The sequence below is a fragment of the Heloderma suspectum genome, chromosome 3 (assembly GCF_057233095.1).
Source record: "Heloderma suspectum isolate Gila_16-S chromosome 3, 16-S_ref, whole genome shotgun sequence".
NCBI lineage: Eukaryota > Metazoa > Chordata > Lepidosauria > Squamata > Helodermatidae > Heloderma > Heloderma suspectum.
In genome coordinates this window covers 91,356,669-91,381,770 of record NC_139460.1, presented here as the reverse complement: position 1 = coordinate 91,381,770, position 25,102 = coordinate 91,356,669, and the positions used below count along the sequence as shown (strand labels likewise).

At 40.1% G+C, this 25,102-nt stretch overlaps 1 protein-coding gene across 1 annotated transcript in view; it reads left to right on the top strand.

The window, feature by feature from the left end:
- C2CD2 (C2 calcium dependent domain containing 2) overlaps window positions 1-21,115 on the top strand; it is a 50,652-nt gene extending 29,537 nt beyond the window's left edge. Inside the window, exons 6-14 of the mRNA XM_084843791.1 lie at window positions 35-155; window positions 2,477-2,585; window positions 4,506-4,567; window positions 6,059-6,189; window positions 6,305-6,476; window positions 7,964-8,077; window positions 9,517-9,644; window positions 11,199-11,514; window positions 18,966-21,115. Coding sequence (XP_084699917.1) covers window positions 35-155; window positions 2,477-2,585; window positions 4,506-4,567; window positions 6,059-6,189; window positions 6,305-6,476; window positions 7,964-8,077; window positions 9,517-9,644; window positions 11,199-11,514; window positions 18,966-19,192 — 1,380 coding nt within the window. The 3' untranslated portion in view covers window positions 19,193-21,115. The remainder of the gene's footprint in view (window positions 1-34; window positions 156-2,476; window positions 2,586-4,505; window positions 4,568-6,058; window positions 6,190-6,304; window positions 6,477-7,963; window positions 8,078-9,516; window positions 9,645-11,198; window positions 11,515-18,965) is intronic.
- Window positions 21,116-25,102: the final 3,987 nt, after the last annotated feature.

Genomic DNA, 25,102 nt, shown 5'->3' with positions numbered 1-25,102 from the left:
TAATAGCCTTATTTGTTTTGCTTCCTTTTAACAGAGTGTACAAAATACAGGAGTTCTCCCTCAGGGCACAAGTCCTCCTAAGCCTCCAAGGGCTCATGAACTGAAATTGCTAATGAAAAACATCAGAGCTACACTGACCAATCAAAGCATTGCAGGTAACATATTGTTTCCTCCCCACCCCAATTCCAATGGTATAAACTTTTTGTTCTGCAAAAATTGCAAACAGTGGACTAGAGTGGTATCCTGTAAATACAGAAAAGGCTTGGACTTTGCCTCAGTATTACTAGTGTGCTTGTCTGATTTTTGACTTCTGTTCTCTATCCTCTCTCAAGCATCAGGATTGGGGAAATTTTATAGGAAGGCACATCTGATAGCATGTCTACATCATAAACATAATTTGCTTCCTTCTCTTTCGTGTTGTAGTTCTGTGCAAGGGCTACAGGCCTTCAGGAGACATTTTGCAACACCCCTGCAAAGTTTAAATTCCCCAAGTGCCTATCACAGTTGGGGTAGAGCTAGCCCCCTACCTTGGCACTGGATGACCCAGCCTCTCCTGAGGAGTACCCCAAGGTGGGGCAATCTTTAGTGCTCGCCAAGGAATTTTCTCTGCAAGATGGGCCTCCTGTCATAATAACAAGGCATTTTGCTACCTTTTATTATGTAGAATTGCCAGTGAGAGGGCCAGTGTGGTGTAGTGGCTAGAGTGTTGGACTGGGAGTCGGGAGATCCAGGTTCTAGTCCCACTTGGCCATGGAAGCTCACTGGGGACTTTGGGCCAGTCACAGACTCTCAGCCCGGCCCACCTCACAGGGTTGTTGTTGTGACGATAAAATGGAGGAGGAGGATATGCCGCCTTGGGTTCCTCAAGGAGGAAAAAAGGCGGGATATAAATGTAATAAATAAATAAATAACAGAATTGGATACCAGTCCCAATCTAAGGAAACCATAACTTTTTAAATATAAGCTAACCCGTTCTTCTTAAAGGGCTGGATATGCCCAATCTCATCTGATCTCAGAAGCTAAGCAGGGTCCGCCCTAGTTAGTACTTGGATGGGAGACCGCCTGGGAATCAGGCTTACTGCGCTGAGCAGGGGGTTGGACTTGATGGTCTTGTAGGCCCCTTCCAACCCTATGATTCTATGATATCCTAGACAAAGATATGATTTATAGGTGTGGGGAAGGCAGGTTCAGTCCCATCTGTTCTTGCAGCCGGTGTAATGCTGGCATCTTTCCGTGTCCTTCCCCCTCCTCTATTGCAGTTGGTTCCTAGGCAGCCACTGTGGGGAGGCAGCAACCAGTACTACTTGCAGGATTAAAATAGTATCTTTGTGGGCATCTCCTAGTTATTCTGAGCTTTGTAGTGGTGTACAGGTTTATATGAATACTTGTGGAGTTTTACTTGTATGTATATGCATCCCAGTGGGGCTTGTGTGGTTTAAATAAGATCATAGTGCATATGTTGAGCTTTACTGGTGACAAGAACTCAGTGACTGAGGCTATTGTACTGATTGCTGGGTGGGCTTTTTTAAACACAGCTCGCAAATCTGACTGACCAAAACACTGTGCAGTAAGTCTTGTAGTATGTGTTTAAAGAGGTGACTTTATAACTTGCTCATCAGGTTTTTTAAGCGTCTACAGGCCCATGCTTGCATACTTCCTTAACTTCAGGACAGGCAAGCATTAAGGGTGAGAGAACTTTGTGTAAACTAGAATCTTCCAGCTACCTTGATTGCATACTGTTTTTAACTATGTTCTCTCTCCCCACCCCACAACTTTCTAAATTTTGGACTAGTTTGGATTACATTGATCTTGGAACAGTATACTCTTCAACAGTTCTTGTTTTTCATTTTGATTTGAATCATGGTTTGGCCATATTTTTCTTAATGAAGCCCTAGTAGATGGATGTTTAGTGGGAACTTTTGAGTCTCCAACGTATTTCGTTATCTTATTTATATTAAAAATTATGTCCTGCCCTTCTGGCGCTAAAGCACTACTCAGAGCAGCTAACAACAACTAAAACCAATCATACATTGAAATAACAAGTTTCAAAATGTTAAGCTGTTCTTTCAGCTTATATCCATAAATGCATTTCTGGCTATTAAAGGCCTGATCTAAAACTCTGTTTTGGAAAAAAAAAACAAGGTTTTATTCTGAAACAAAATGCTCTGCATTTCCCATTGTGCATACAGAGTATTTCCCTGCTCATAAAAGGAATGATTCTTAGCCTGCACACAGGGACCGACATGCATCTTGAGTTCTTAACTTTCTTACTTCCATTTTGTTGTCATGTAGATCATAAGCTTTACAATCTTTCGGTGTTGGTACAAGTCATACTCCCCATGCAAAACAGAATTCCTTGGATGGGAGTTAGAAGCTTCTTGCCAGTTGTCCACTCAAATTGTGAAATGCATAAAAGAGATACCTCTTAAGCAATTCTTCTTTGAAACAAATTTCACTTCTATTATCCTCATTACAGGCATCATTAACCCAATATGTATAATTCAGCTCAATGATCCTTTGCAGAAGTTTTCCAGCTCTGTAGCCAATAATCCATTGGACCTCTCTTGGAAAGATGAGTTCATATTGTAAGTACAGATTTCAGTAACACTTTTATAAGCATAACAGAAAAACATAGTTTGGAAAGCCCCTAATTCTCTTGTCAGAAACCTCATTACTGAAGCTGCCCAGTCTCAGAGGCAACACTGTCTATAGTTTAAGACTTCACAATTTAGATATTTTTTCTCATTCATTGATTGGATCCAGAAAAATATTTAATAAACATCATAATCACCACTTACAAATTCTAAGCAAACAGGATTCCCCACCCCCACCCCAAATAATGGTATTTGGAGGATAACAGAAGGTATGACATTTCTTTAGTACAGAAAGGGTACTGCTGTTACACTGGCAGGTTACAGACAAAGCTGGATCCTAAAACATGCATCTTTAATTGGAATATCACGCTTTATCTGCACTCAAATGAAAATATCTTGTTCAGCCTTCCCCAACATGGTGTCCTCCAGATGTTTTGAACTATAAATTCCATCACCCCTGACCATTGGCCATGCTAGCTGGGCTTGCAGGAGTTGTAGTCCAAAAACATCTGGAGAGCACCAGGTTGGGGAAAGTGGGGAAAGTTGATATAGATGATAGGAAAATGCCATTCTTCCAGCGGATGCCATCCCTATTCTGTAGGCTCTGTTACCCGCAGGACACCCATTGACTTGACTTATGACAAAAGATACAGCACCTAGTTTTTTTCTCTTTCTCTTCACCCCTGTACCATTTTGTAAATTTTGATATATTCTCCCCCTTATTGTATAGCACAAAGGTACTCATCTAACTCAAGCAGGAGAGTGTGCATCCAGAAGTATGTTTAAAAGAGAGACTTGGGCTTCAGGCAGTGAGAGGACAGGTTTTGCCCAGATATAATGAACCACACATTGAGCCTTCTCCTTACTGGGCTTCTCTGCTCCTCTAATCTGGGAGATTCAAGTTCAGTTTGCTTGTTCTACTCTACTAATGTGATATTCCCCTGGGGGTAGGAAGCTGCTTGATCCTAAGACCATTGGTCCATCTATCCCAATATTGTTGGCACTGACTGGCAGTGGCTCTCCAGGGAGTTCCTCCAGACCTACCTGGAGATGCCAGGGACTGAAACTGGGACCTTCTGCATGCAAAGCACGTGCTCTACCACTGAGCTATGGCCCCTCCCTTGAATCTGTTGGGGACTGCATGCTTGTGACGGGCAGGGCTAAAGTGGCTGGGGGCACCCTTTCTCTCTCCCATCCCCTTTTTTCTCTTCCTCCCTACACAGTAGGCTGCTGGAGGAGGAATGGATCACTCTTTCCAGAGGGCTTGTGAAATTAGGACTGAGGGCTGCAGGTTACACATCCATGGCCTATTCCCAGATTGGTGTGGAGTGTGAGGGAGGGATAACACTTAAATCTGCATTACTGTTACTATGTGGAAAGACCCTTGGTTTCGGGGTGGGGAAGACCAGAATCATAGTGGTGTGGGTAGTGAAACTGTAGCTGAATACATATGTCATTTTGGGATGGGAAGGCATATGCTGTTTGTACAATTTTCTTCTATATGCGTAAAATCTTTCACTCAATAACTCTAACAGCGTAGTCCTATACATGTGTACTCAGAAGTAAGTCCCATTGAGTTCAGCGGGTCTTACTCCTGTGCAAGTGGGTTTAGGATTGCAGTTCAGATTATAAAAAAGAGCAATTAAATGTGTAGGGTTACATTTTCTTTGTAGTTATCAACTTAATCAAAACCCCAGAGTTTCTGTAGTACCATGGTCAAAATAGGATCTTTAATATTTGGTAAATTTGGTGGCTTTTGCTCCAATAAGTGGAGTGACTTGGCTTTTTTTTCTGGCAGGGCACTTGTGCCTTTAACTGTAGAGTGACTGCAGTTGGTAGCCTATATTGCAAAATATGGAAGTATATGCTTGTTTGAATACTCTCTTAAAATGCTGTCCTGTTTGTTCCCAGTGAATTAAATGCCAGATCAAAAGACCTGCAAGTAAAGATTGTAGAAAATGGGGAATTAGATAGTAAGTATTGCAGATAATTAATTGTATATGTGTCATTTTTATTTTACAAACCTTTCTAATAAGGTGCTGACCTGTCCGTTAATGACTGAGTAATCTATAGATGGATCATGGGTGATCTCATAATTCCTGGGATGTACAAAGCTGTGAGACCATTTAACATCTTAAGTCCTATCAAGGATCCAATACTTCTTCAGGAAATAACAATTTTGTAATCTTGTAATTTTTGTAAAGGGTCTTCCATGAAACCTTTAAGAAGCTTAACTGTTTTCCACTGAAGAGCTGAACCTGGCCACCTCTTCTTAGAGTAGGCTGGTGGCTCTGATTCCTCCCCTCTTGATTCCTCCCCTCTTGTATGTGGTTATTTCAGCCTGTCACATTCTTGAGGGAACCCCCTGAAATCTACACATCTGATCTATCATCTGCCCTGTAAACATCTATCTGGGCATTTGTGTTCCATTTCTCTGCTAGAAGAGAAATGGATGCTACCATAGAAAAAAGGATACAGATCTAAATGGGGGAAATCATCTCTCCTACTTATGCTTCCCTCATAAGGATGAAGAGAAATAGATTGCATGAACAGATTCCTGTGGTGGCTGTTCTTGTGGTCAGATCTTGTCAAGATTTGCATGGCTGCATGTGTTTCCCATTCCTGAAGCAGAAGAGATTGAAACTGTTAATAAAAGTATTCATTCAGACTTTGTTTTGAACAAATCCCATCATGTTCAAAACTTCCAAGTAATTTTTCCAGGTAGCTCTCACATGAAGAAAAATTAAGCTTTATTAGTATTATTATTTATTATATTTCTATACTGCCCATAGCCAAAGCTCTTTGTGCAGTTTACAAAAACCATTAAAATACAGTATACAAAGTTTAAAAACATTTACATAAAAACACACGGACAATACACATGGAGACAACATATGTCTAAACACATCCAGCTGGATAGTTTTTAAGGCAAAGTGTTTCTTGTGTGTTTTATTGTCAATTTGATCTTTCAATTCAACTACTTTTTCTTAATCGTAATTGTTCTGGATAAAACCTATCACCATGTGACTCATTAACATTTATGATTACTCTCTCCGGTGTCCATGTCTCCATTTGTCATCTTAAGGTGGTTATGTTATCAGTAACTCTACTATGCCTCTTTATTGGGAGGGAGGGGGAGGTGAAAACTGTTATGTTTTCTTTATTTTTTGAAAATCTTTCATTAAAATAATAAATAAAGGGCTCCCAGAAACTGACAGCCCAGTGCTTCCATTCTTTAGTCAAGGAGTTGAAGAGTTAAGCTTGGGTTTTGTGAAGTGCAAGAACAGTATCGTGGAAAACTCTTAGTGCAAATTAGCTCCTTCTCTTCTGCTTTTTTCCTAAGGTAATTATAGTTTTCAATTTGAAATGCCCCAAAGGGTTTGAATCAGAGCTTGTTCTTAACATAACCTTCAATATTGATTATTCAAGACTAGATGTTAATGCACTACTTCTGTTTTGTTTAGGTGGCTTTTCAGCTTTAGCTACTGTACCTTTGGATTTGTTCAGGAAACAGCCTTCTGGACACAGAAGTTTTGCACTCAGCAGTCAGCTCAGGAGTAGTAGAAGCTCTACAGTAGGATCTGTCTTAGCAGAGGTAGAATTTTTAAATTTATAGCTGGCTTCTTCTCTCTCTCTCCTTCTCTCTCATCACACTCCTTCTGAACTGTCCTTATTTGAATTTTAAAAACTGAATTTTTCTCTTTCTCCAGTTCTTATACATAGAACCTTCAGAGTTTAGATCCTTGCAAGCTCCTGCCAAGGTTCCTGTTGCAAAAATAGAGAAGGATCGAACTGTGATGCCTTGTGGGACGGTAGTCACTACTGTTACTGCTGTGAAAGCCAAACCTTTAATTGAAGGGAGATCTTCTGTTCTGCATTCAGGTGAAAAAGCAGAAGAAAATTCTGGCTTCTTCCTGAAGCTTGATTTTTTTTTACTTGTTTGGTACAGTTAATTTTTTAATGGAAGCCCTGACACATATTGTTGATTTTACCTGTGGTCCTGGTACCTGATCGCTTTACACAAAGCCAAATCCTGCACCAATATAATCTATAATTACTTCTGTAGCTAGCTTTAATACAATGGTTTCATTCCGAGTTTAAAAATTAGTACTTTATTGTTTTAGCTGTAAGATACCTGTTTTTAGCTATTATCCCAAGTGTATTGTTGAATAGTGAAATATTTCCTTATTTTCAGTAGTATCATCAGCACAGGAGAGAATGCAGTTCTTCTCATATCCTTTCCAAGGTGATAGGCACGGGGTGGGGGGGGGAAATCTTCAAAAACATTGTGACAAAGCTACTGACATGACAACTTTCACAGCCTTTAACTTTTTTATTTTTGTGCATGGATAACTTTAAAATATTTACTGAGCACTGTTTACCAAGATGTTTTTCCAAGAGATGCATTGTGGGCCAAAGTTCCTGACCAAAAATAAGAAAATTAAAAGTTTAAAAATATTTCTATGACATCAGGGGACTTTGGGTGTGTTTGTCAGTTCTGTTGTAGAGTAGACAAGAAAGCAGAAGAAAGAGGGCTGTAGCATGTGTTAAATTATAGAGCCATCGATTTTCTTCAATCTTGAGACTATCAAAGTATATATGCACACCCATAATCACGATTGAATATGCAAGTAAAATCTTATTGTAAGCAATCTAGAAGATATATTGTTACTATTACTCATTTATGATGTGTCTGTTTTAAAAATCTGTTTTAAACTTGACTTTCAGTCCTTTGGCCTAAAAGTAGCAAGATGTGGTGGGCATGAATAATAATCTTACTATGGTATAAAAAGCATAGTGTGTGCTGTAAATATCAGTTCACTTTCAAAACAAAAGATTGTGCAGTGAGAGAAATTGCAAACACTAGTGATCCAAACCAGGCACCTATAAAGTTATCCTGATTCTACTTTTACAAATTGTCAAAAATGTCCAGTTCTATACTACTTGAACTCCTAGCCAGCTTCTCCATTCATAACATGTGGAGTAGAAACTTCAAAGACAAATCCTGAGTTAAAACACAGAAGTGTTAGCTGTTTGTCTGTGAGGCCTTCCGATATGGGTACCTGTCTCCCTTGGCAAAGCTTTTCATTTTGGGGTAGGATTTTGATCAGGAACCAGCTTGGGAAGAAAGGGTTAAAAATGCCTACTCCACTGCCAAGACCCCATTTCAATTTGGAAGCCCTCACAGCTGCTTTTAAGCTTTAAAAGAGGTGTCAGGAGATTCAGTTGTGGATCTTCATCTATGTGTGTTTATATCCCCCCTTTCTTCCTTTATAGAATTCTCATGTCTTGTCTAATTTGGCCTATATTAAGGAACATACTTTTGAAATGTGTAAATGAGAAAATAACTGAATTATCTTATGTATCAGATTCACCAGTGCAAAGTCCTGCTAAAATGAAGGTGATTGAAAAGGATTTGTCTGTTCAAGCAATCTGTTGTCGGAAAGTTTCTGTAAGCAAAGCCTTATCTTCTTCAGATACAGGTAAATTTTTTGTTTTTGTTTTCATTTTTTGTGGTGCCTAGGGTGAAATTAAGTCCACAAAATCTTCAGACAGTTGTGCTATTATAAACATGTGACAAGCAAACATTTCACTTGCATATGGGTGGTTCACATGACTGCTTTTGAGGTGGAAGTCACAGTGCAGTGAATTTTCTCATGAATATCCTTGTCATGATGTAGTCTCATGAAAAACTTTCACATCCTGAAAAATATAAGGGGGGTGGGGGGAAGCATCTTCCAGGAGGTGATAACATCTTCTATTTAAAAAGTTTCCAGTTTTAAAATAGTCCCCAGAAGTAAAAATGGTTTTAAAATTGAACATTTTGGTTTAAAACCATAGAGATGATGCTGATGCCCAGTGCTTCATTCTTGCTTCTCTATTAATGGGAAAAATGTGACAGAATTCTTGTGGCATTTTCTAGCACCTTATCTTGCAAGGCCATTATTCTGCAGCTAAGAGTACAACTTGTACTCTTTCTGAACCACCCAGAGAGCTTTGTGAACTGCCCAGAGAGCTTCGGCTATAGAAATGAAATAAAATAAAAATATGAGTAACTCATAAAGGGAATGTGTTGAAGGAGAGGTGAAACATCTTATGGCTGCTACCATGTGTCATCTAGACACTGCAACCAGCTCCCATGGCAGATATCAGTAAGGCTGTGGAGATTGCATGAGGTGCCTCCAGAATATGTCATGTGCTAATGGAATTGTTGTTTGCTAAAGGAAGCATATTGTGGCATCTTATGGGTGTAGTAGGAGTTTCTCCCCTAGCCTCTACTTATTACCTCTACTTTTACTTTCCCCTTTGAGCAAATATGCAGCTATTGTCATGACCAACACGCTCTGCAACACACAAACCACTTGGTGTTCTAGCAAATGAGCAGGATATAAATGATAAAGTGTGGAACAACATAAGCAGTCCTCATGGCTACCTCTTGCAACATTTTTGGGAAGCAGCACAGAGTGAAAATCTGCATTATATGTGTGTGGCTCCAGCTTCTAAGTAATGGCACCTCTAATTATATTGACCAGTAGGAATGGAAAAGCAGATCTCCCTCTGGTAATGAAGAAGACTGGGCTATAATAGACCAATTGGTCTGACTTGGTATAAGGCAGTTTCTTGCACAATCTGTTGTCATTTAAACCCTACATGTTGCTATACTACAGTGCAGCTCAGAGTGAGTTCAAAAAATGTTAAAACATCGTGTCTGTACTTTTGAAACTTGATCAGCCTCCATAGACACAATTCAAACATAAGGGTCAGAGCTGAATCAAAGGAGTGCAGAGCAGGGGAAAAAAAAGGTCTTGAATCTTGGTTTACATAACTAATTAACTTTCTGCTTCTACTGAAACATTCTTGCTTTGATTCAGTTATTGCTTGCATCTAGTCATTCTTTTAAGCATGCTTTTTTTCCCTCCAGAGTTACTACTGTTGAACGGCACAGATCCTGTTGCTGAAGTAGCTATTCGACAGCTAAGTGAATCTGCAAAGCAAAAACTCAAGTCTCCCCGGAAGAAAAGCACGATCATAATATCAGGGGTATCAAAGGTAAGATCGCTCAACATCCTGAACAGAGCACACTTCATGCAATTTAATACTGTACATGAAGATGTTTCATTTCTTTTTTTCATTTAGAATTTCTGAGAAACACTGATTTTATAATGCAATTTAGCATTGTATTTTGATCTAAAACATATTGGATTTTTCTCAGCCATTTAAAGGCTTGCATTCCTTTTGAATGCTAGTAGCATCAGAAATGTCACATTGGCTGTTGCTAGAGTTTTCTCATATGAAGTAGTAAAACCTGAGAAGGCAGTAATCTGTGCTTCACTGCACCACAGTTAAAATGAAACTTAGAATTTGCATCATAGGTGCTGGCCTTTCTTTTGCCCAAAAGCTGACATAGAAAATGCTGTGTCAGCTAAATGCTGTGTACAACTCTCCTAATAAAAACTTCACTTTATGCTTGCACTTGAAACCTCTACTAATCTCAGTATTGGAATCTGTGTTGCAAAGCCCTAGGGGATTTTGTGGCAACAGTGAAGCCTCTGGCATTCACTGGCTGTGCTGCTATGATACCATAGATGTTCTTTCTGCTGAGAAAATGAAGCTGTCAGCATTAGAATTATTTCAAACAGACCAGCTTCTATGAGGGAAATGAAAGGGCAGTTTGGCTGGGGAAAGCCTGCATTGGAATAGTGATGTGCACAGGGATCAGAAGGCTATGTGGGAAGAGATCCCAAGAGGGTTAAGACAGTCCAAAAGCAAGATGGCTAAGGTCTGAGATCAGCAAGTCATCAGCAAGTGATCTGAGAAACAGAAATACGATAAAAAGGTAGGTGGGGGAAATAGGCAGTTGAGGAAAGGAGGCGCTAATGGAGAAGGGGGCTGTGGGAAAACCCTACAGGGCCTAGGGACACAAGGGGCTGAAGGAATCCTGGGCTTGGGAGTCTAGCTGATGTTGGGGTGGTTAAAGGAAGCAGGAGGAATAGGTAGTGGGCTGTAAAGCAGGGAACTGAGTACATGATGGGTGGTGGAGGCAGATAGCTGAAGACAGGCGGGGCCAAGGAGACAGTGAAGCTGGGATGAAACCTCATATAGCCTTAAGACAGGCGGTGCCATGTGCTAGTGATAGGATGGAAGAGAATGGGAAAAATAATCTACTGACTAGGGTGCCAAGGAGTGGAGGACAGAAAGCCTGGCGTGCTATGGTTCATGGGGTCATGAAGAGTTGGACACGACTGAACAACAACAACAGGGTGCCAAGGCTCCTGCACCTTTAAGGGTTTCATAGAAGAAAGACGTCTGCAAGTTGCGAGCACTCCTGTTGCTCCAGCCTAGTCACTAAGGGACTTGGACTTGTGTTTCCCGCACAGCAGCCTTCAGCCCTGAGGCTGTGTGGCAACCCACTTTTGAAACCAATAGGACTTCCAAAAGTAGATTCTGATATAAGGGAAGGATCTCCTGTTCAAAAAAAATGGGGAGGGTAAAAAAAAAAAATCCCACAAGGGCTTGAGCATGCCTTAAGTACCTTTTTGGATCCCAGCTGTTGTTCTCAACCAGTTGTGTCTTGGCTGTCTGCATTTGTTTTTACTGTTCCAGACTAACTTATCTCAGGATAGCGAAGCTGCGCTCATGATGGACTATGCAGCAGCCATGGATGGCTCATATAAACAAGATGACACTTCCAGTGTTGAAGGGTCTCTTGCACAGTCCCCTTCTGATGAAAAACTATCACTGTCTCCATCCCAAACCATTCCTGCCCATGAAAACCTCCAGCAAAACAGCCACGATGCCTGGACCTTAGATGACAGTAGTCAGCACTGGCACAGCAATGCACTACTAGACCAAGACTGTGATAAGATGTCTGGGAGCTCCATAAGCATCTCAGAATCTGGAACTGTGAAGAAATCCAAAGGTATAGCATTTGCTCTTGAAGGTTTGTCTGTAATGAGTCCTCTCCTTAAACAGTTTTTTAACCTTCTAAGAATGTAACGATATCAGTAAGCTTTAAAACCTCAGCCACACCACTGTTCTGGTTGTCATGATGGGTGCTTCCAAATGTGGCTTTTATCGCACCATCACCTTTATTGCATTGCATTTATTGCATTGCATTGCATTTATACCCCACCTTTTTTCCTCTTGCAAGGAACTCAAGGCAGCATACACAATCCTCCTCCTCCTCTCCATTTTATCCTCACAACAACAACCCTGTGAGGTAGGTTGGGCTGAGAGTCTGTGACTGGCCCAAAGACTCCCAGTGAACTTCCATGGCCGAGTGGGGACTGGAACCCGGATCTCCTGGCTCCCAGTCCAACACTCTCGCCACTACACCACACCTTATCTCATTCATGGAATTTTACAGGGGTCCAGCCATTGTTATCTTCCTCCTGTGTTTCCCACCACTTCTTCTGTCGTCTTTCTTACCACAAAAGATCCATTAAGGAGAAAAAGACGGAATAGCTGCATAATGCCTTCTAATTGGTAATGCCTCCATCTGGAAGCACCCATAGTCTGCTTTCATCTGTAAATTAAAAGGAGTGTTTTCAACACATAAAGATTTTGTGTAAAGTTCTTTCATCCCTCTGCCTTAATAATCAGTGTGTACTGGAACTGTACCCTATAACATGTGACAATTGACAACCTGAGAGCTTCGGCTACAAGGTAACTTATAAATAAGGTAGCACACTTGAAAGTATAGTCTTGGCAAAAGTATCTACATAAAAGGGCTTCTAAGAAATGATACTTGCATGCACTCATCCACCCAGCTTTTTAAATGTGTAGATTTGATCATCTTTTTTTTTTTTTTTGCAGTTCCCCATTTTCTTCATGTCTTACTCTACAGTGATTGTAGAGTGAAAATTCTTGTAAAAATGTCCACAGCTTTGTCTCTTTCATTTAAGTTGTACTTAATAACACACTGACACTACAGGCACAGTCTAATTTTTATAATTTAAAGAACAGCTTTTAAGATGTTCCAAATAAGTGTGTTCAAGCCCTTATTATGCAGTATGTATTGGCACTGTACCCTATAACCTGTGAGAATGCTATGCATTGTCTTTTAAAATTGTGTGCAACATACACATATCACTGTTACCCAACAGTAATTAAAATTACCCACAATTACCTGGTTTGTAATAATGCTAACCCATGGTTTATTTAACGCATGATTAACCCATGGTTTGTTGACCTGCCCAGGATTTGTCTGGCAGACAGTCAAACAAACTGTGGTTTGTTTTCTCAATCTCTGAGTTGTTTGTTTCCCTCCACCTTCACCCACTCCCTCTTTGTATCCCAAAAGCCTTTGCAGCACTGTAGTACTGGCATGTAGAGCCACTGGGATTTTTTGACCGCTCTTGCTCGTTGTTTCTGTAGCCTGAAGAAACAACCCATGAACAACCCACAGTTCTAGGTTTAGACGTATGATTTAACCTATGATTTAAACAACCCAAAGTTCACAACCCAACAACAAACCATGGGTTCTCCTTCTGGGTTGTTCATGGTTTGTTAGTGCAACTGGGTTCACACATCAGGACAACCCAGCATTAAACAACCCACAGGCTAAGTAAACCACGAGTTAGCATTATCTGTGAACCAAACACTCTAAAAGACCTGTAATACTAATTTTAAGTGGGTATGTGACATCATACAAGATAGTATGAGAAGCAGCCCTAAGTCCTAACAGAACTGCAAAGAGCAAGGGGAAAACCTGTCATTCATTCATATAGTGTGAGCTTTGATGGAAAAATTTACAAGTGTCACTGTGGACATTATATATATTTTACTATATAAAATTAACAGAGTGATAGCATTACAGTGTGGTTCACTATTTTTTTTGCTCTTAGTTTTAAAAAGTTCAATATGTTTTTTAAATGGGAAAACTAGTTCTTTTCTAAGGAAAAATAGTTTGACAAATATTAACGTTTTAAAAACAGGGCAGTATCCAATTTGGCGCTAGCACTAACATAAATGTCATTGTACTACCGTAAGCAGCCTCTAGCCCAATGTCAACAGTGTTGGTTGGCATGATGGATTTTCCAGGGAAACGCATCATGCCAGCCAACACTATTAGCATTGTGCTAGAGGTCACTTAGGGCACAATCCTATGCCTGTTTAGACAGAGAAAAGGCCTATAACTCCCAGCATTCCCCAGCCAGCTGGGGAATGCTGGGAGTTATAGGCCTTTTCTCTGTCTGGGGAATGCTGGGAGTTATAGGCCTTTTCTCTGTCTAAACAGGCATAGGATTGTGCCCTTATACTAGTGCAATGCAATTTAAGTTAGCACTTGTGCTGAATAGCATACTGTCCACAACTTCAGGTTCTAAGCAATTGTTACAAAATTCTGTCTAACTTACCATTTGCATCTTTTAAATCTTCATTATTTTTGCCTCCTACCTATATTTCTGACTTCACCTTTCTTACCCATTCTCTTTGTAAACATAAGTGGACCACTATGACAGCCAGAATTAATTGCCTACGCAGTAAATTCTTTCTGTCTTATCCTTAAGAGCCTGTAGCTTTACTGTGGGACACTTAATGTAACAATGAAACTTTTTTAAAAACTTGCTTCTGTTTCTCGTTTGTTACGCCTATTTCTCCTCCAAAACACGCTCATAGACATAGTTATTAAAATAGGCTGCAGTTCTAAGACTACGCTTCGCTTGCAAACGTGTTCGTTTATGCAAAGTGAACTTCCACAGGAAAATTGAAGTAACTGGCTTAAATCCAATGTCCTGCAAGTATAACAAGATTTCCCCTTGTTCTCCTACCCCCTGCAGCCCCCTCCCCTGTGCCTTCCAAAATTGTTCTGGAACATCTCCCTACCCTGCTGAGCAAATTTGGGGGGTGCATGGGGGGCTGCAGGGTTGGATAAAACCCCTTGTCTTCTCACCTATAACACTTGGAAATCCTAAATATGCAATAACATTCTATCTGAGGCCTCAAACAACATGTGATGGTGGCAGTCCTGGTTCTTCAAATGTAGAGCATCCCCAACAGCATCTAAAATGGGGGCACTTTCTGACAAAGTGCCAGAAAAACACATGGCTAGTGTTCGAACCCTTCCTTGGATTGCTGCTTTTGCCCTCTTCCCCAAAGACATTCCTCCCTCTGACTAGTTCAGATAGCAGAAGTAGGCTTGAGGTGGAGCTCCTGGGAAGAGGAGCTGCCGAGGGAAAGATGGCGAGCAATGGTGCAGCTAGCTCATTTTAGGTTCTGGACCATGATCTTCCAGGGTCCCTTTTAGATGGCGAAGTATATTACTTCAGTTGTGAAGCACACAACTAGAATTTTTCCCTCCCCACCTATTCCATGCTTCACAACTGGTTAGTATGTGCAGTCTTGTATTGTAAGCTCAAAGTATAGCACTTTCATGAGTATAGCAATAAAATAGGGTTTGCTTCTGTTGAACAGTTCCTAAATACATTTATTTGGAAATAAGCATCAATTTGTTGTAGAAAAGAGTAATATATACTGTATATATTTAAATAAAAAATAAAAAAATGAGTATCTGTAACCAGGTATATATCCAGTCACCCAGTTGGCTGCTCCCTAAAATGTATAAAAATAAGAAAGGATGCTGTGGCGAGCAGGTGCTGGTGCAGGGCCTGGTTGGCACTGCTCCATCACCTGGTGCTCCCTGGGTGTTCATTTGGGGCACCCATGGGCTGAGAGGGTCCCAGATTCCAGCCCTAGCTTCACTGCTGATGGGGACAGGGAGGATTCAGCTCCTTCTGCCAGCCTGCCCGTTCAGCAGGGATATATGGAGTGTGTAAAATCCGTTCCATCTGTGTTCCATGGATTGTCCGGTGCCTTTTGTTCTGTTGTCTGTCCATTGATGGAATCGGATTTTTTAAAGTTTCTGAATTTGTGCAAATGCGCATTTACACAAATTTGCATGTGTGAAAATGTGCAAATTCCACCAAAATGTGCAAAATCCCCACCAAATGTGCATTTTCACGCTTTAGCCTATGAGGAAATGCACATTTTTGGTCAGTGTTTTTTATTTTTTGCATATTTTTCAATGATGAAATTTGCACAAAATTGGAAAAGTTAGAAAAATGGTCTGCAAATCCCAGAATCCACCCGACGGGGAAGGCTGGTCCGCTGTGGAATCTGCTGATCGGATTCATCAAAATCTGAACTCATTTGGTTCTATTGCAGATTTCTCCAACTTCCCTACCTGTCAATGCTCTAAATCTCATCTTTACCCCATTCAGATGAGATTGGGGCAGGCCTGCATCAGAAAACATAGGGCTCTTACCGTCAGATATAGTTTAGAATGTAGATCTTTCAAAATACTTGTCATTCTAGGCTGCAGTCCACGCAATCTGCATACTAAGTCCAGCTGTATCTAGAACTCATTCATTATGGAAATACAGCATGCTCCAGAGGCCCATGTAAGCAGAGGCTCCCAAGGGAAGAGAACATTTTCTCTCAAGACCATGCCTTGAGAGTTTATATACTTAGCTCTTGGATCAAGACAACAAAACACGCACGTATTGGTCAGATTAAAGGCGTGTGTGCATATAAGCAGGCACTTTCTGTATTTTCAAAGGGGAAAATTACAGGGATTGGTTTACAAAACCTTTCCTTGCATGACTTGGCCTCCTGGCATATCCTTTTATAAATGAAGAACTGACCACAAATCATTAAATGAGAGGTGATTGGGCCCAAGCCAGCTTGGACAACCATATCCTTTATCCTGGAACAGCCTTCCCCACCTTTGTGCCCTCCAGATGTGTTGGACTGCAAATCCCATCATTGCCACCCAGTATGGAAAGCTACCCTGGAAGCTCTTCTTTCCAATCCCAGATGTGTTTGGCTTGGTTGCGGTGGGTTAGTGGTGAAGGCAAAGTACTCTGTTCTGCACATGATTCAGGCTCTATTACAATTATTATTGGTGTTTCATTGACTGGGTTTGGATTTAACCCATGATGAGCCACATGCCTGCAGGGACCATATTGCAGACCATGGGTTATATGAAGGTTGTTTAACCCTCGCATAACCAATGCTCATCGGGTTTGCATGACATGACAACCCCCCAAGTGGGGTTGCATATTCAAAACGGTGGCCACACGTGCCATGGTGGACTGTTCTGTGTTTGATCATGGGTTACAGGTCTAAATCCCAGAGGCCCAGAATAAGCCCTCAGCTGGAATTGTGAAGATAGTGATCTAATAAAAGTTTTTTCACATCATATGATGGTTTTGCATCCTCCCAACCCCACCAAATTGAGGATAGTGGTGTGATAATTCAAAACAGTTTAAAATCTAGATTAATAGGCTGTATTATCATAAAGAAAAAGAAGTTAGCAGTATAACTTCTAGTGTAAATACCAATAATTTTGTTGGACTCCAGCTAATTCTCAAACATAGGATACAGCTTTTCATGTTTTATCATAGTAGACCTCCTCCAGCCCCCCAAGCTACCATCTCCCAAGTCATCAAAGAGTTTTAAGCCATCATAAAAATAACAGACAAAAGCCCCCCCAAACTCAAGAATAGCATAGCCCGCAAAATAAGGCAAAGAACTGGGATGTGGTCTTAATGTTAAAACTTCCAAAGAACTTCTAAAATGAATGGCTAGTTAACAGTCCCCTGGTACTCAGGCTTTCAGTAGTGTTGCTCAGTATGATAGATGAGAAGCCACAGAGATAACTAACATTGACTAAGAGGCTGAGGAAGGAAGAGGGACAAGATGAATCCTGGCTCAGTCAGGGGTCTGAAATGGAACTGGCCATTTCTTGCCCTTGGTAATTTTTAGCATAGTTCTGGTAAAAACTACTGCACACATTTCAACATATGCAAATAAGCAAATAGCTTTGGGAGGGGGAAGCTCTCCTCTGGGTGGCAATTCTAAACTAAGTTAGACTAGAGCTCTAAGTCATGATAGAAAGGCTTGTATCGCCCTAGTGCTCGTTCATACTGTCTATTTATGTAACCACTATATTTGCAAAAACTAGCATTAACATGCTAAAGGGAATCCTTCATTTAGAACTGGATTTCCATTTTGTGAGATACCTCTTTGTATCTCAATGCATAAAGCCATATGACAAAGAGAACATTATCTCATTCTTTCTCCCAATAGCATGATTCCATTGCACTTACTCCTTTTCCACTTCTCATATGATATACTGTCTGTCTATACCTAAAGGCGTAAATATATTTGAATGCATTATGAAAATAAAAGGAACCTAAAAACATTTCCAGAAAGTAATACTGAACGTTTACTCCAGATATCATAGCCTTAAAAAGATGAATTAGCACCACTGTCATTGAATATGTTTTGCTGACTTCAAGAACAAATCCAGAGAAAAGAAAGCATCAGAGTTGTGTTTTTCTATAATAGTAGTCCAATCCTGAGCCAGTTTACTCTGCAGTAAAAGTTTAGTAGGTCTTATTTCCTGGTTTAATATTCTTATAATTGGAGCTTGAGTCACTAAGGACATGATCCAATTAAAGCTAAATGCTTTGAACTTCCTTTAATTTCTAAAGGAGAGATTGAAGAATATGCCTAGCTCTCCTTTTGAAACCCACGGGATTAGGTGTTTAACTTTGGCAAGAAAAGGCCTATTTCTAAACAGACAGCTGAGAAATGTTTGCCACTTGAACGCTCACCTTATCCAAACAAGGGAACACTTACTATATAGAATCTTTTCCTTCACAGCTTTATTATGTATGCTTGTTAGAGATGGGTAACTTTTTTGCATGAAAGTTACACTTGCATGAAATGATTTAAATTTCTCTCAGATTTTACCATTGTCTCATAATTCTATTTTGATGGGAAATCTGCATGTTGCATTTCTGTTCTACTTTCAAGAATGCTCTGAAATGATACTACTAATTTAATACACTTGCACATACTTGCCAGGCAAACTGCTACTGAGATATTTCAATCACTAGTTCTGAGTAGTGATGTAGTGCTGAACGTGTGAGCAGTGAACCAATCACTGGCCTTCAGAAAACCACCATCGTAGCCTCAGCCCCCACCCCTGTGGAGAGAACAATCATGAACCATCTTTGTAGGGTTATTATAAGGATTACTGAGCTGAAGTACTTTAGATGCTGAAAGAGATATATACATGCTAAGTATTACCCCTGGTGTTTTAGTAGATTGACTAAAATTTAATTTTAATATTTGTTTTGCTTCTGTAGTAAATGCTGAGGAGGAGATGATGATGATAATGATGATAACAACAACAATAATAAGTAGCTTCAGCTATTGGGTGGTATAGAAATGTAATACATAAAAAATGGGATTGGGATGAAATGGGGCAAGTGCTTTGCTTAGGGAATATCACTATTTCAAATAAAGGTAACTTAATAAATTATTTCCAGTTAAAACATTTTTACATCTTCACTATTGCAGGTGGAATATTTAAAAAGAGTGCAAAGTTGTTTTTCCTCCGACGCCACCATCAAAAAGACCCAGGAATGAGCCAGTCACATAATGACCTCATCTACTTACAGCAGCCTGTGTCTGACGGTACTCAAAAAAAGGGGGGAACCCTAACACGCATTCTGAACAAGAAAGGTCTCTTCAAGAGCAAGAGCAAGAGCAAACTGAATGGCACATCAGCTGAACCATATGCATAAAACCTAGTACATGCCAAATTATATGACCTGCACATGACCAAGTGTTTACAGAAATATGAACTCTCATATGCTTAATGAGATTCACTAATGCTGTGGTCCATGGAAGAGGCTAGACAACAAAGCATGGATGTGGAATTGGTGAAGGAAGCTTTATGGCTATTTTAAGGTGCAGAGAATAAGGCCTCAGATCTCCATGCTTACTTGTAATTGAAATTATTGAAATCAGTGGACATTGGTCTAAAACACTACTTCTAGTAATCAGGTTTAAAATGTGTTTTTAACTTGGAACTGAACATAAGAGTACCAGGAAGTTAATAGTGGCCGACTGTCTGCATGAATGTATGTTAACAGTGGAATATCATGGAATGCATTTTAAAAAAGTAATATAATATGGAGAAGAGTAGCAATACAAATTCTAAACAGGGTATTGAGTTGGGGAAAAAGTGGAAAGAGCAAGAAATCTTGATCCAGAGGATCTGAACTGGGAAATACATTTAGGGTGTAAATCTGATGCATCTTTAGAATGGAAAAAAGTCCTACACCTCCTCGCATGCCCCAAGGAACCATGTGGGCAGGGGGGTGTTGGGAGTTCTAGGGTTTTTTTCTGTCTAAATATACATAGGATTGTGCCCTTACAGTGCAATCTTAGACATACTTGCTCACAAGCAAATCCTGCTGTATGCAATAGGGCTTACTCCCAGGTAAGAGTGCAGTGGATAGCAGCCTTAGAATATTTATGGAGGAATAAAATGCTGAATAGGGCAGCCTGATATAGTAATTGCTAAACTTGTGTATATTAACTTGCTTTTAATAGGCATTAACCATTCAAACTAGTAACTTACGCAGTTACTTAATGAGAATCTAAATTTAATTTTCTGTGCATATACCATGATAAAACCTTTTTTTCCCCTAAGGTGATATATTCAACAAACTATTTAAAAATTTATGTTCTTACTTCCATGAAATGAGGAAACTACATTGCCAATGCGGCAGCTTACCTTGGGGAGCCTACAACTTATTAGACAAATGTATTCCATCATAACAACATGAAGGATAATATTATGTAGAGCATTTTTTCTTTCTCAGCTCCATTTTGGAATTAAATACGTTAAGGGATGCACGTATTTAAGTTTTCAAATGGTTTGCCACTTAAATTATCAAAAACTGAACTCCCCATTTCCTTACTGTCAAGTTATATCACTCTTTAATTTATCTATTTTATTATATATGCATTCCTTATTGAAATTACCTGTCTGAAACATTCTGACTTTATAGGGTATTTGCTTTGGAATATGTAGCTTGATTTTGGACTACCAAAAGCAAGCTCTGTTTGAAGCAAAACCTGGTACTAATACCATCACTGTGTTTTATTCAATAAATGAAGAGAGTTCATTTGGACAAGTGATGTTGCTCTTGGTATGGACCAGTGATTTAAATAAGCTACAATTGTGGTGTTTGGGATACAACCTTCTGAAGTCCAATATGCAAAAAAAAAAGTTGTTGAAATGAAGCAACAATTTCCAGTTATGTTGGGCAAGTTCTAGCTTCTGTTACAAAAGCTTATTATATACTGATGGCTAGAGATTAATTTACACATGAATTATTTCATTTTTATTTTAAGCACTATAATTGTGATCCTAGACCCATTTCCTTGGAATAAAGGCCCATTATAATCAATGGGACTTGCTTCCATGTAAATTAATTTATGATTGGGTTGCAAATGTGTTCATTATGACTTTTTTTGTATGGCTTGATGTTGGCATATAAGTGAACTGAAATGCAAAACTGTCTAAAAAGAAATGGACTTGCTGCTCTATCTCTTACAAATACTTGAAGACATTTTTAAAAAACTACTATTTTAAAGTCTTACAGCTGTGTTACTGGATTTTAAGAGAAAAAATACCAAAGGTATGCTAAATCGTTTGTGTTTGTCTTTTTTTTTTTTTTTAATGGATTGCGCAGCATCATGATTCTGGGATATAATATGATATCCTGGCTATAAATGTTTATTTTCAAAGCAAAAAGGTTACACAAGAATAAGGCACAGGTTGTTTTGCACAACCAAAATGTATATATAGTGATAGTTCTTTTGCAATGAAAGTCATCAGAAGCGTCTCTGCCCATGTTTCGATGAAATGAATACGATATCTTCAGTAATTACTCCCATTTCAATATGGTCAAAATGGGAGAGGCTTTGCAAAAGCTCCAGTGGATTTTGCCTTAAATATTATTTGATGGATGAAACATTGGTCACTACATACAAAAAATATTGTTGAGGACTTTTCTCTTTCTATTTGATGTTTTCCACTGTACTGCTTGTGATACGTTCCATGGGGTTTTCTTGGCAAGAATACTGGAGTGGGTTGCCATTTCCTTCCCCAGTGGACCACATTTTGTCAGAACTCTCCGCCATGACCTGTCCGTCTTGGGTGGCCCTGAACGGCCTACCTTATGAGTCGGACACGACTTAACGACTGAACAACAACAACAACTGTACTGCTTACTTTGAAAGGTGAGGAATATTGTCTACTGCCTCCCCTAAGTTTAAGGACTTAGGGCCAAACAAAATGTTCCACTAATTGCGTAATAGTGAAGCTATCTGTGATAGTTTTGCTTACTCTTGTGTAAGCGTGCATGGCCCTGATTCATATTGGGACCACTATGCTCTGGAAGGGGAGTTAAACTTCCCCCCACCCATTTTTTCCCCTGAAATTTCCCCTTCCTGTGTGGAGGGGAGATGTTAAAAAATAAGAAAAAAGTCTCAATGGAGTGTCATGGTCCCAATCAGGGTTGCATGTGCTTACACGAGAGTAAGGTAAACTATCAGTCATAGCTACACTATGCGTAATTAGCAGAATGTTTAGTTTGGCTCTTAGCTTCACAGTTGTTTCCAACTGCAGTAATTAGTAGTTTGCAAAGGATCCAAATATTCTTCAAAATTAACACATATATTACTCAGATGTTGTAGGGATAACTTTTCAAGTTGGCTAAATGGCAAGAAAATGGCATTTTTACAGCATTCAAATAACAAAATGCAATTCTTTCCTTCCTGCCCCTGCAGTTCGTGCTTTCATTGCTGTCTTGAGATTTCTGTGGACCATGGCTGTAGCATAGGCATTGCTGAATAGTGTGATCTCCTCTGTACCTACCATGTTGTACACCCTGTGTAAAGTCTTCTAACTTCTATAGATGGTGAGCATGCTCTACCCTGATACAACACACAAGAGCAGAACTTATATTGCTTCTTTACTTAATGATGGCAAAACTACTCTCAACCTGCAAGAGTATTCCACTTTTGGAAGCAAGTAAAATTGAGTAAAACTCTGTACTGAGGCATCTCCTTCCCCATAGCCCAAGTATGGTGACATGAGAACAGGCTGGAACACAAAGAAAAATATGTTTGGGGACTGTAAAGATCTAATTGATAAATCTTAAGAATTGTGGGATGAATGCAAACTAGAATGGCTGAATGCATTCACCAGACTGGAATTTTAGATAGCAGCCCTTAGAAGCAAGTTCTGTTCTTGATGGAAAGCCAACCAGCGGGTCTGGTCAGAGACTTAGGGAGCAATACTATGGCCTCTAGTCAATGGCTAGACAACCATAGGATATGTCGGTTTCCAGGAACCGACCTCCCCCCCGTGCTGCCTCGTAGGCAGTGCGAAATGGCTCTGCACATGGAAGAGCAGCGCAGTGTGGCGTAAAAGGGGTGTTCCTGGGGGCGGGGAGGGCAGAAATGCCTGTACGACACATCCTATGTGTTGTCCGGCCGCCACCACCCCCACTACCCACTTCCCATGGCTAGATAGCTGAAATCAGCTGTCTAGCTGCGAATGCAGGGCAGGAGAAGCATGAAGGGGACAATCCCCTCTGTGCTTCTCCTGCCCTGCACTAGATAGGCAGTCGGTCACCTCCGAGTTCGGAGGCGGCCACCTATCCCCATAGGATTGTGCCCTTAAGGATGCAATCCTATTTATCTGGAAGTAAGCCTCATTATGCTCAGTGGGTCTTCTTTCTGAGTAGGCATATCTAGGATTGCATTGTCAATCTTCACTACAAGTTTGTTGTTGTTCAGTCGTTAAGTCGTGTCCGACTCTTCATGACCCCATGGACCATAGCACACCAGGCCTTCCTGTAGATCCAGACTAAATTAATTGCATTTAGGTCCCATTGAAATAAATATGAAAAGTTAGTAATGGCTAAGTACAACTCTAGATCCAACCCTCTGAATAGAAATAGTTCATTTCAACTGGTTCATCTGATTACTGTGGGTTGCATTCAATGTTAGGCGAGCAGGAAAGTACAAGAGCTAGCAGTGTTTTCTACTTGTGCACTGTTAGCAGAACTAACTCAAGCAACACCTAGCCAAAAGAAATTGTAATGAATTACAAAACAGTTTGTAAAGTGGCACATGCAAGCAGAATCAAAGTATTGGTTTGCACAAGGTTGAAAATAGGGTTGTATCCAATGTTTGTCATAATTAAGAACAGATGCATTGAAATGAGTGGGACTTAAATTAGACTAACATTGAATATAACCCAGGATTTCTGCAAGCACTTGAAGCTTTGCAGTAGTGGAGTGACACCATTGGACACAACCCAGCATCTTACAAGAGCCATCTTATCTCTCATATGAAATATATACGGTTAAGCAAACACGTGTGTAAAATGATAATGAAGAATAGGCTTCTTCCAGGCTCATAACATACTTACATGTGCAAATCAAAGCTCCAAATTTGGGGGTGGGGTGGGGGGAGATATGGAACCCACCACATTTTTGTCTTGACAGGTACATCTCTAGGTGTCATTTTTAAAACATTAATTCATTGTGAAGTAATTTCTGTTGAGTTAGCAGAGTGTGGTGCAGGGAACGCAGTTGTATTTTTTCCTCTACAGGCCAAAGTGCAGCTTGAGAGAACAATTTAAATCAGGAAATCCTCTCTCCTAGCATCGTTGCCTTGATAAAATGTGAATCATTCCATTGCTGCTTTAAAATAAAAATGAAGATGTAGTTTGTCCCCCAGTCCCAAGGGAAGCTTCACATATTACTTTCTTTCTGACGTGTTTATTATTTTCTGACAAAAATATTAATGAAGTTTGACTTTAGGTCTCACAGGATGACTCTCCAGGAATGTATTATAATGGCTTGAGTTTGGTCAGCTTGATCACTGTGAATAAGTGAGCAGGGATTTGACCAAACAATGTTAATGTTTCTTAACCCTGTGACTGGTTTTCTGAATGGGCAATTTACCTGCAGGGGTGCAAGCTGAGACCAGCGCTCTGCAGGAAGGTGGGAAAAAGAAGAAGTTTGCAGTTCTGAATGGGGAGCCAGGAGTTTAGCTGGAGTTAGCTAAATGGAGTATGTAGACTTGCAGGTTTGCAACAGCTTCTCAAGGAATCTGATGTAGAATTAGTGACTATGTAGTTGGACATGACTTAACGACTGAACAACAACAACAACTCCTGTTGGAATTTGCCTCCACTATACTCGTTTTATTTAGGAAAAATACAAGCAATCACATAAACCCCTAAACTTCATAGCTGTCTGATCCAGAGGAAACTAAACCCTGTACTATCCTGGAACTTCTAACCACCCAGAGAAGTGCGCCGAGTGAAAAAGTAAAACTGCAGTTGAGATTATGGCTTGTACACCTTATGTTAGGTCAGCGACCTACAAACTGAACGCAGCTCACCAGCCATGTATAGTGGCCTGCTACTTTTGACGCCTGCAGAAATAGTGGGTGCAAAGCTGTCATGCCATATCTATCTAGTAAGCTCCATTTGGCACTTTGGATCTCAAATTGTGCAGGCTTAGATTATGTAATAGATTTGTGCAATTTGTGATCCTTCCCTTTGAGATTTTATTACATAGGCACTCAGACCAATATCTAAAGTATGCATTAGTCACAGG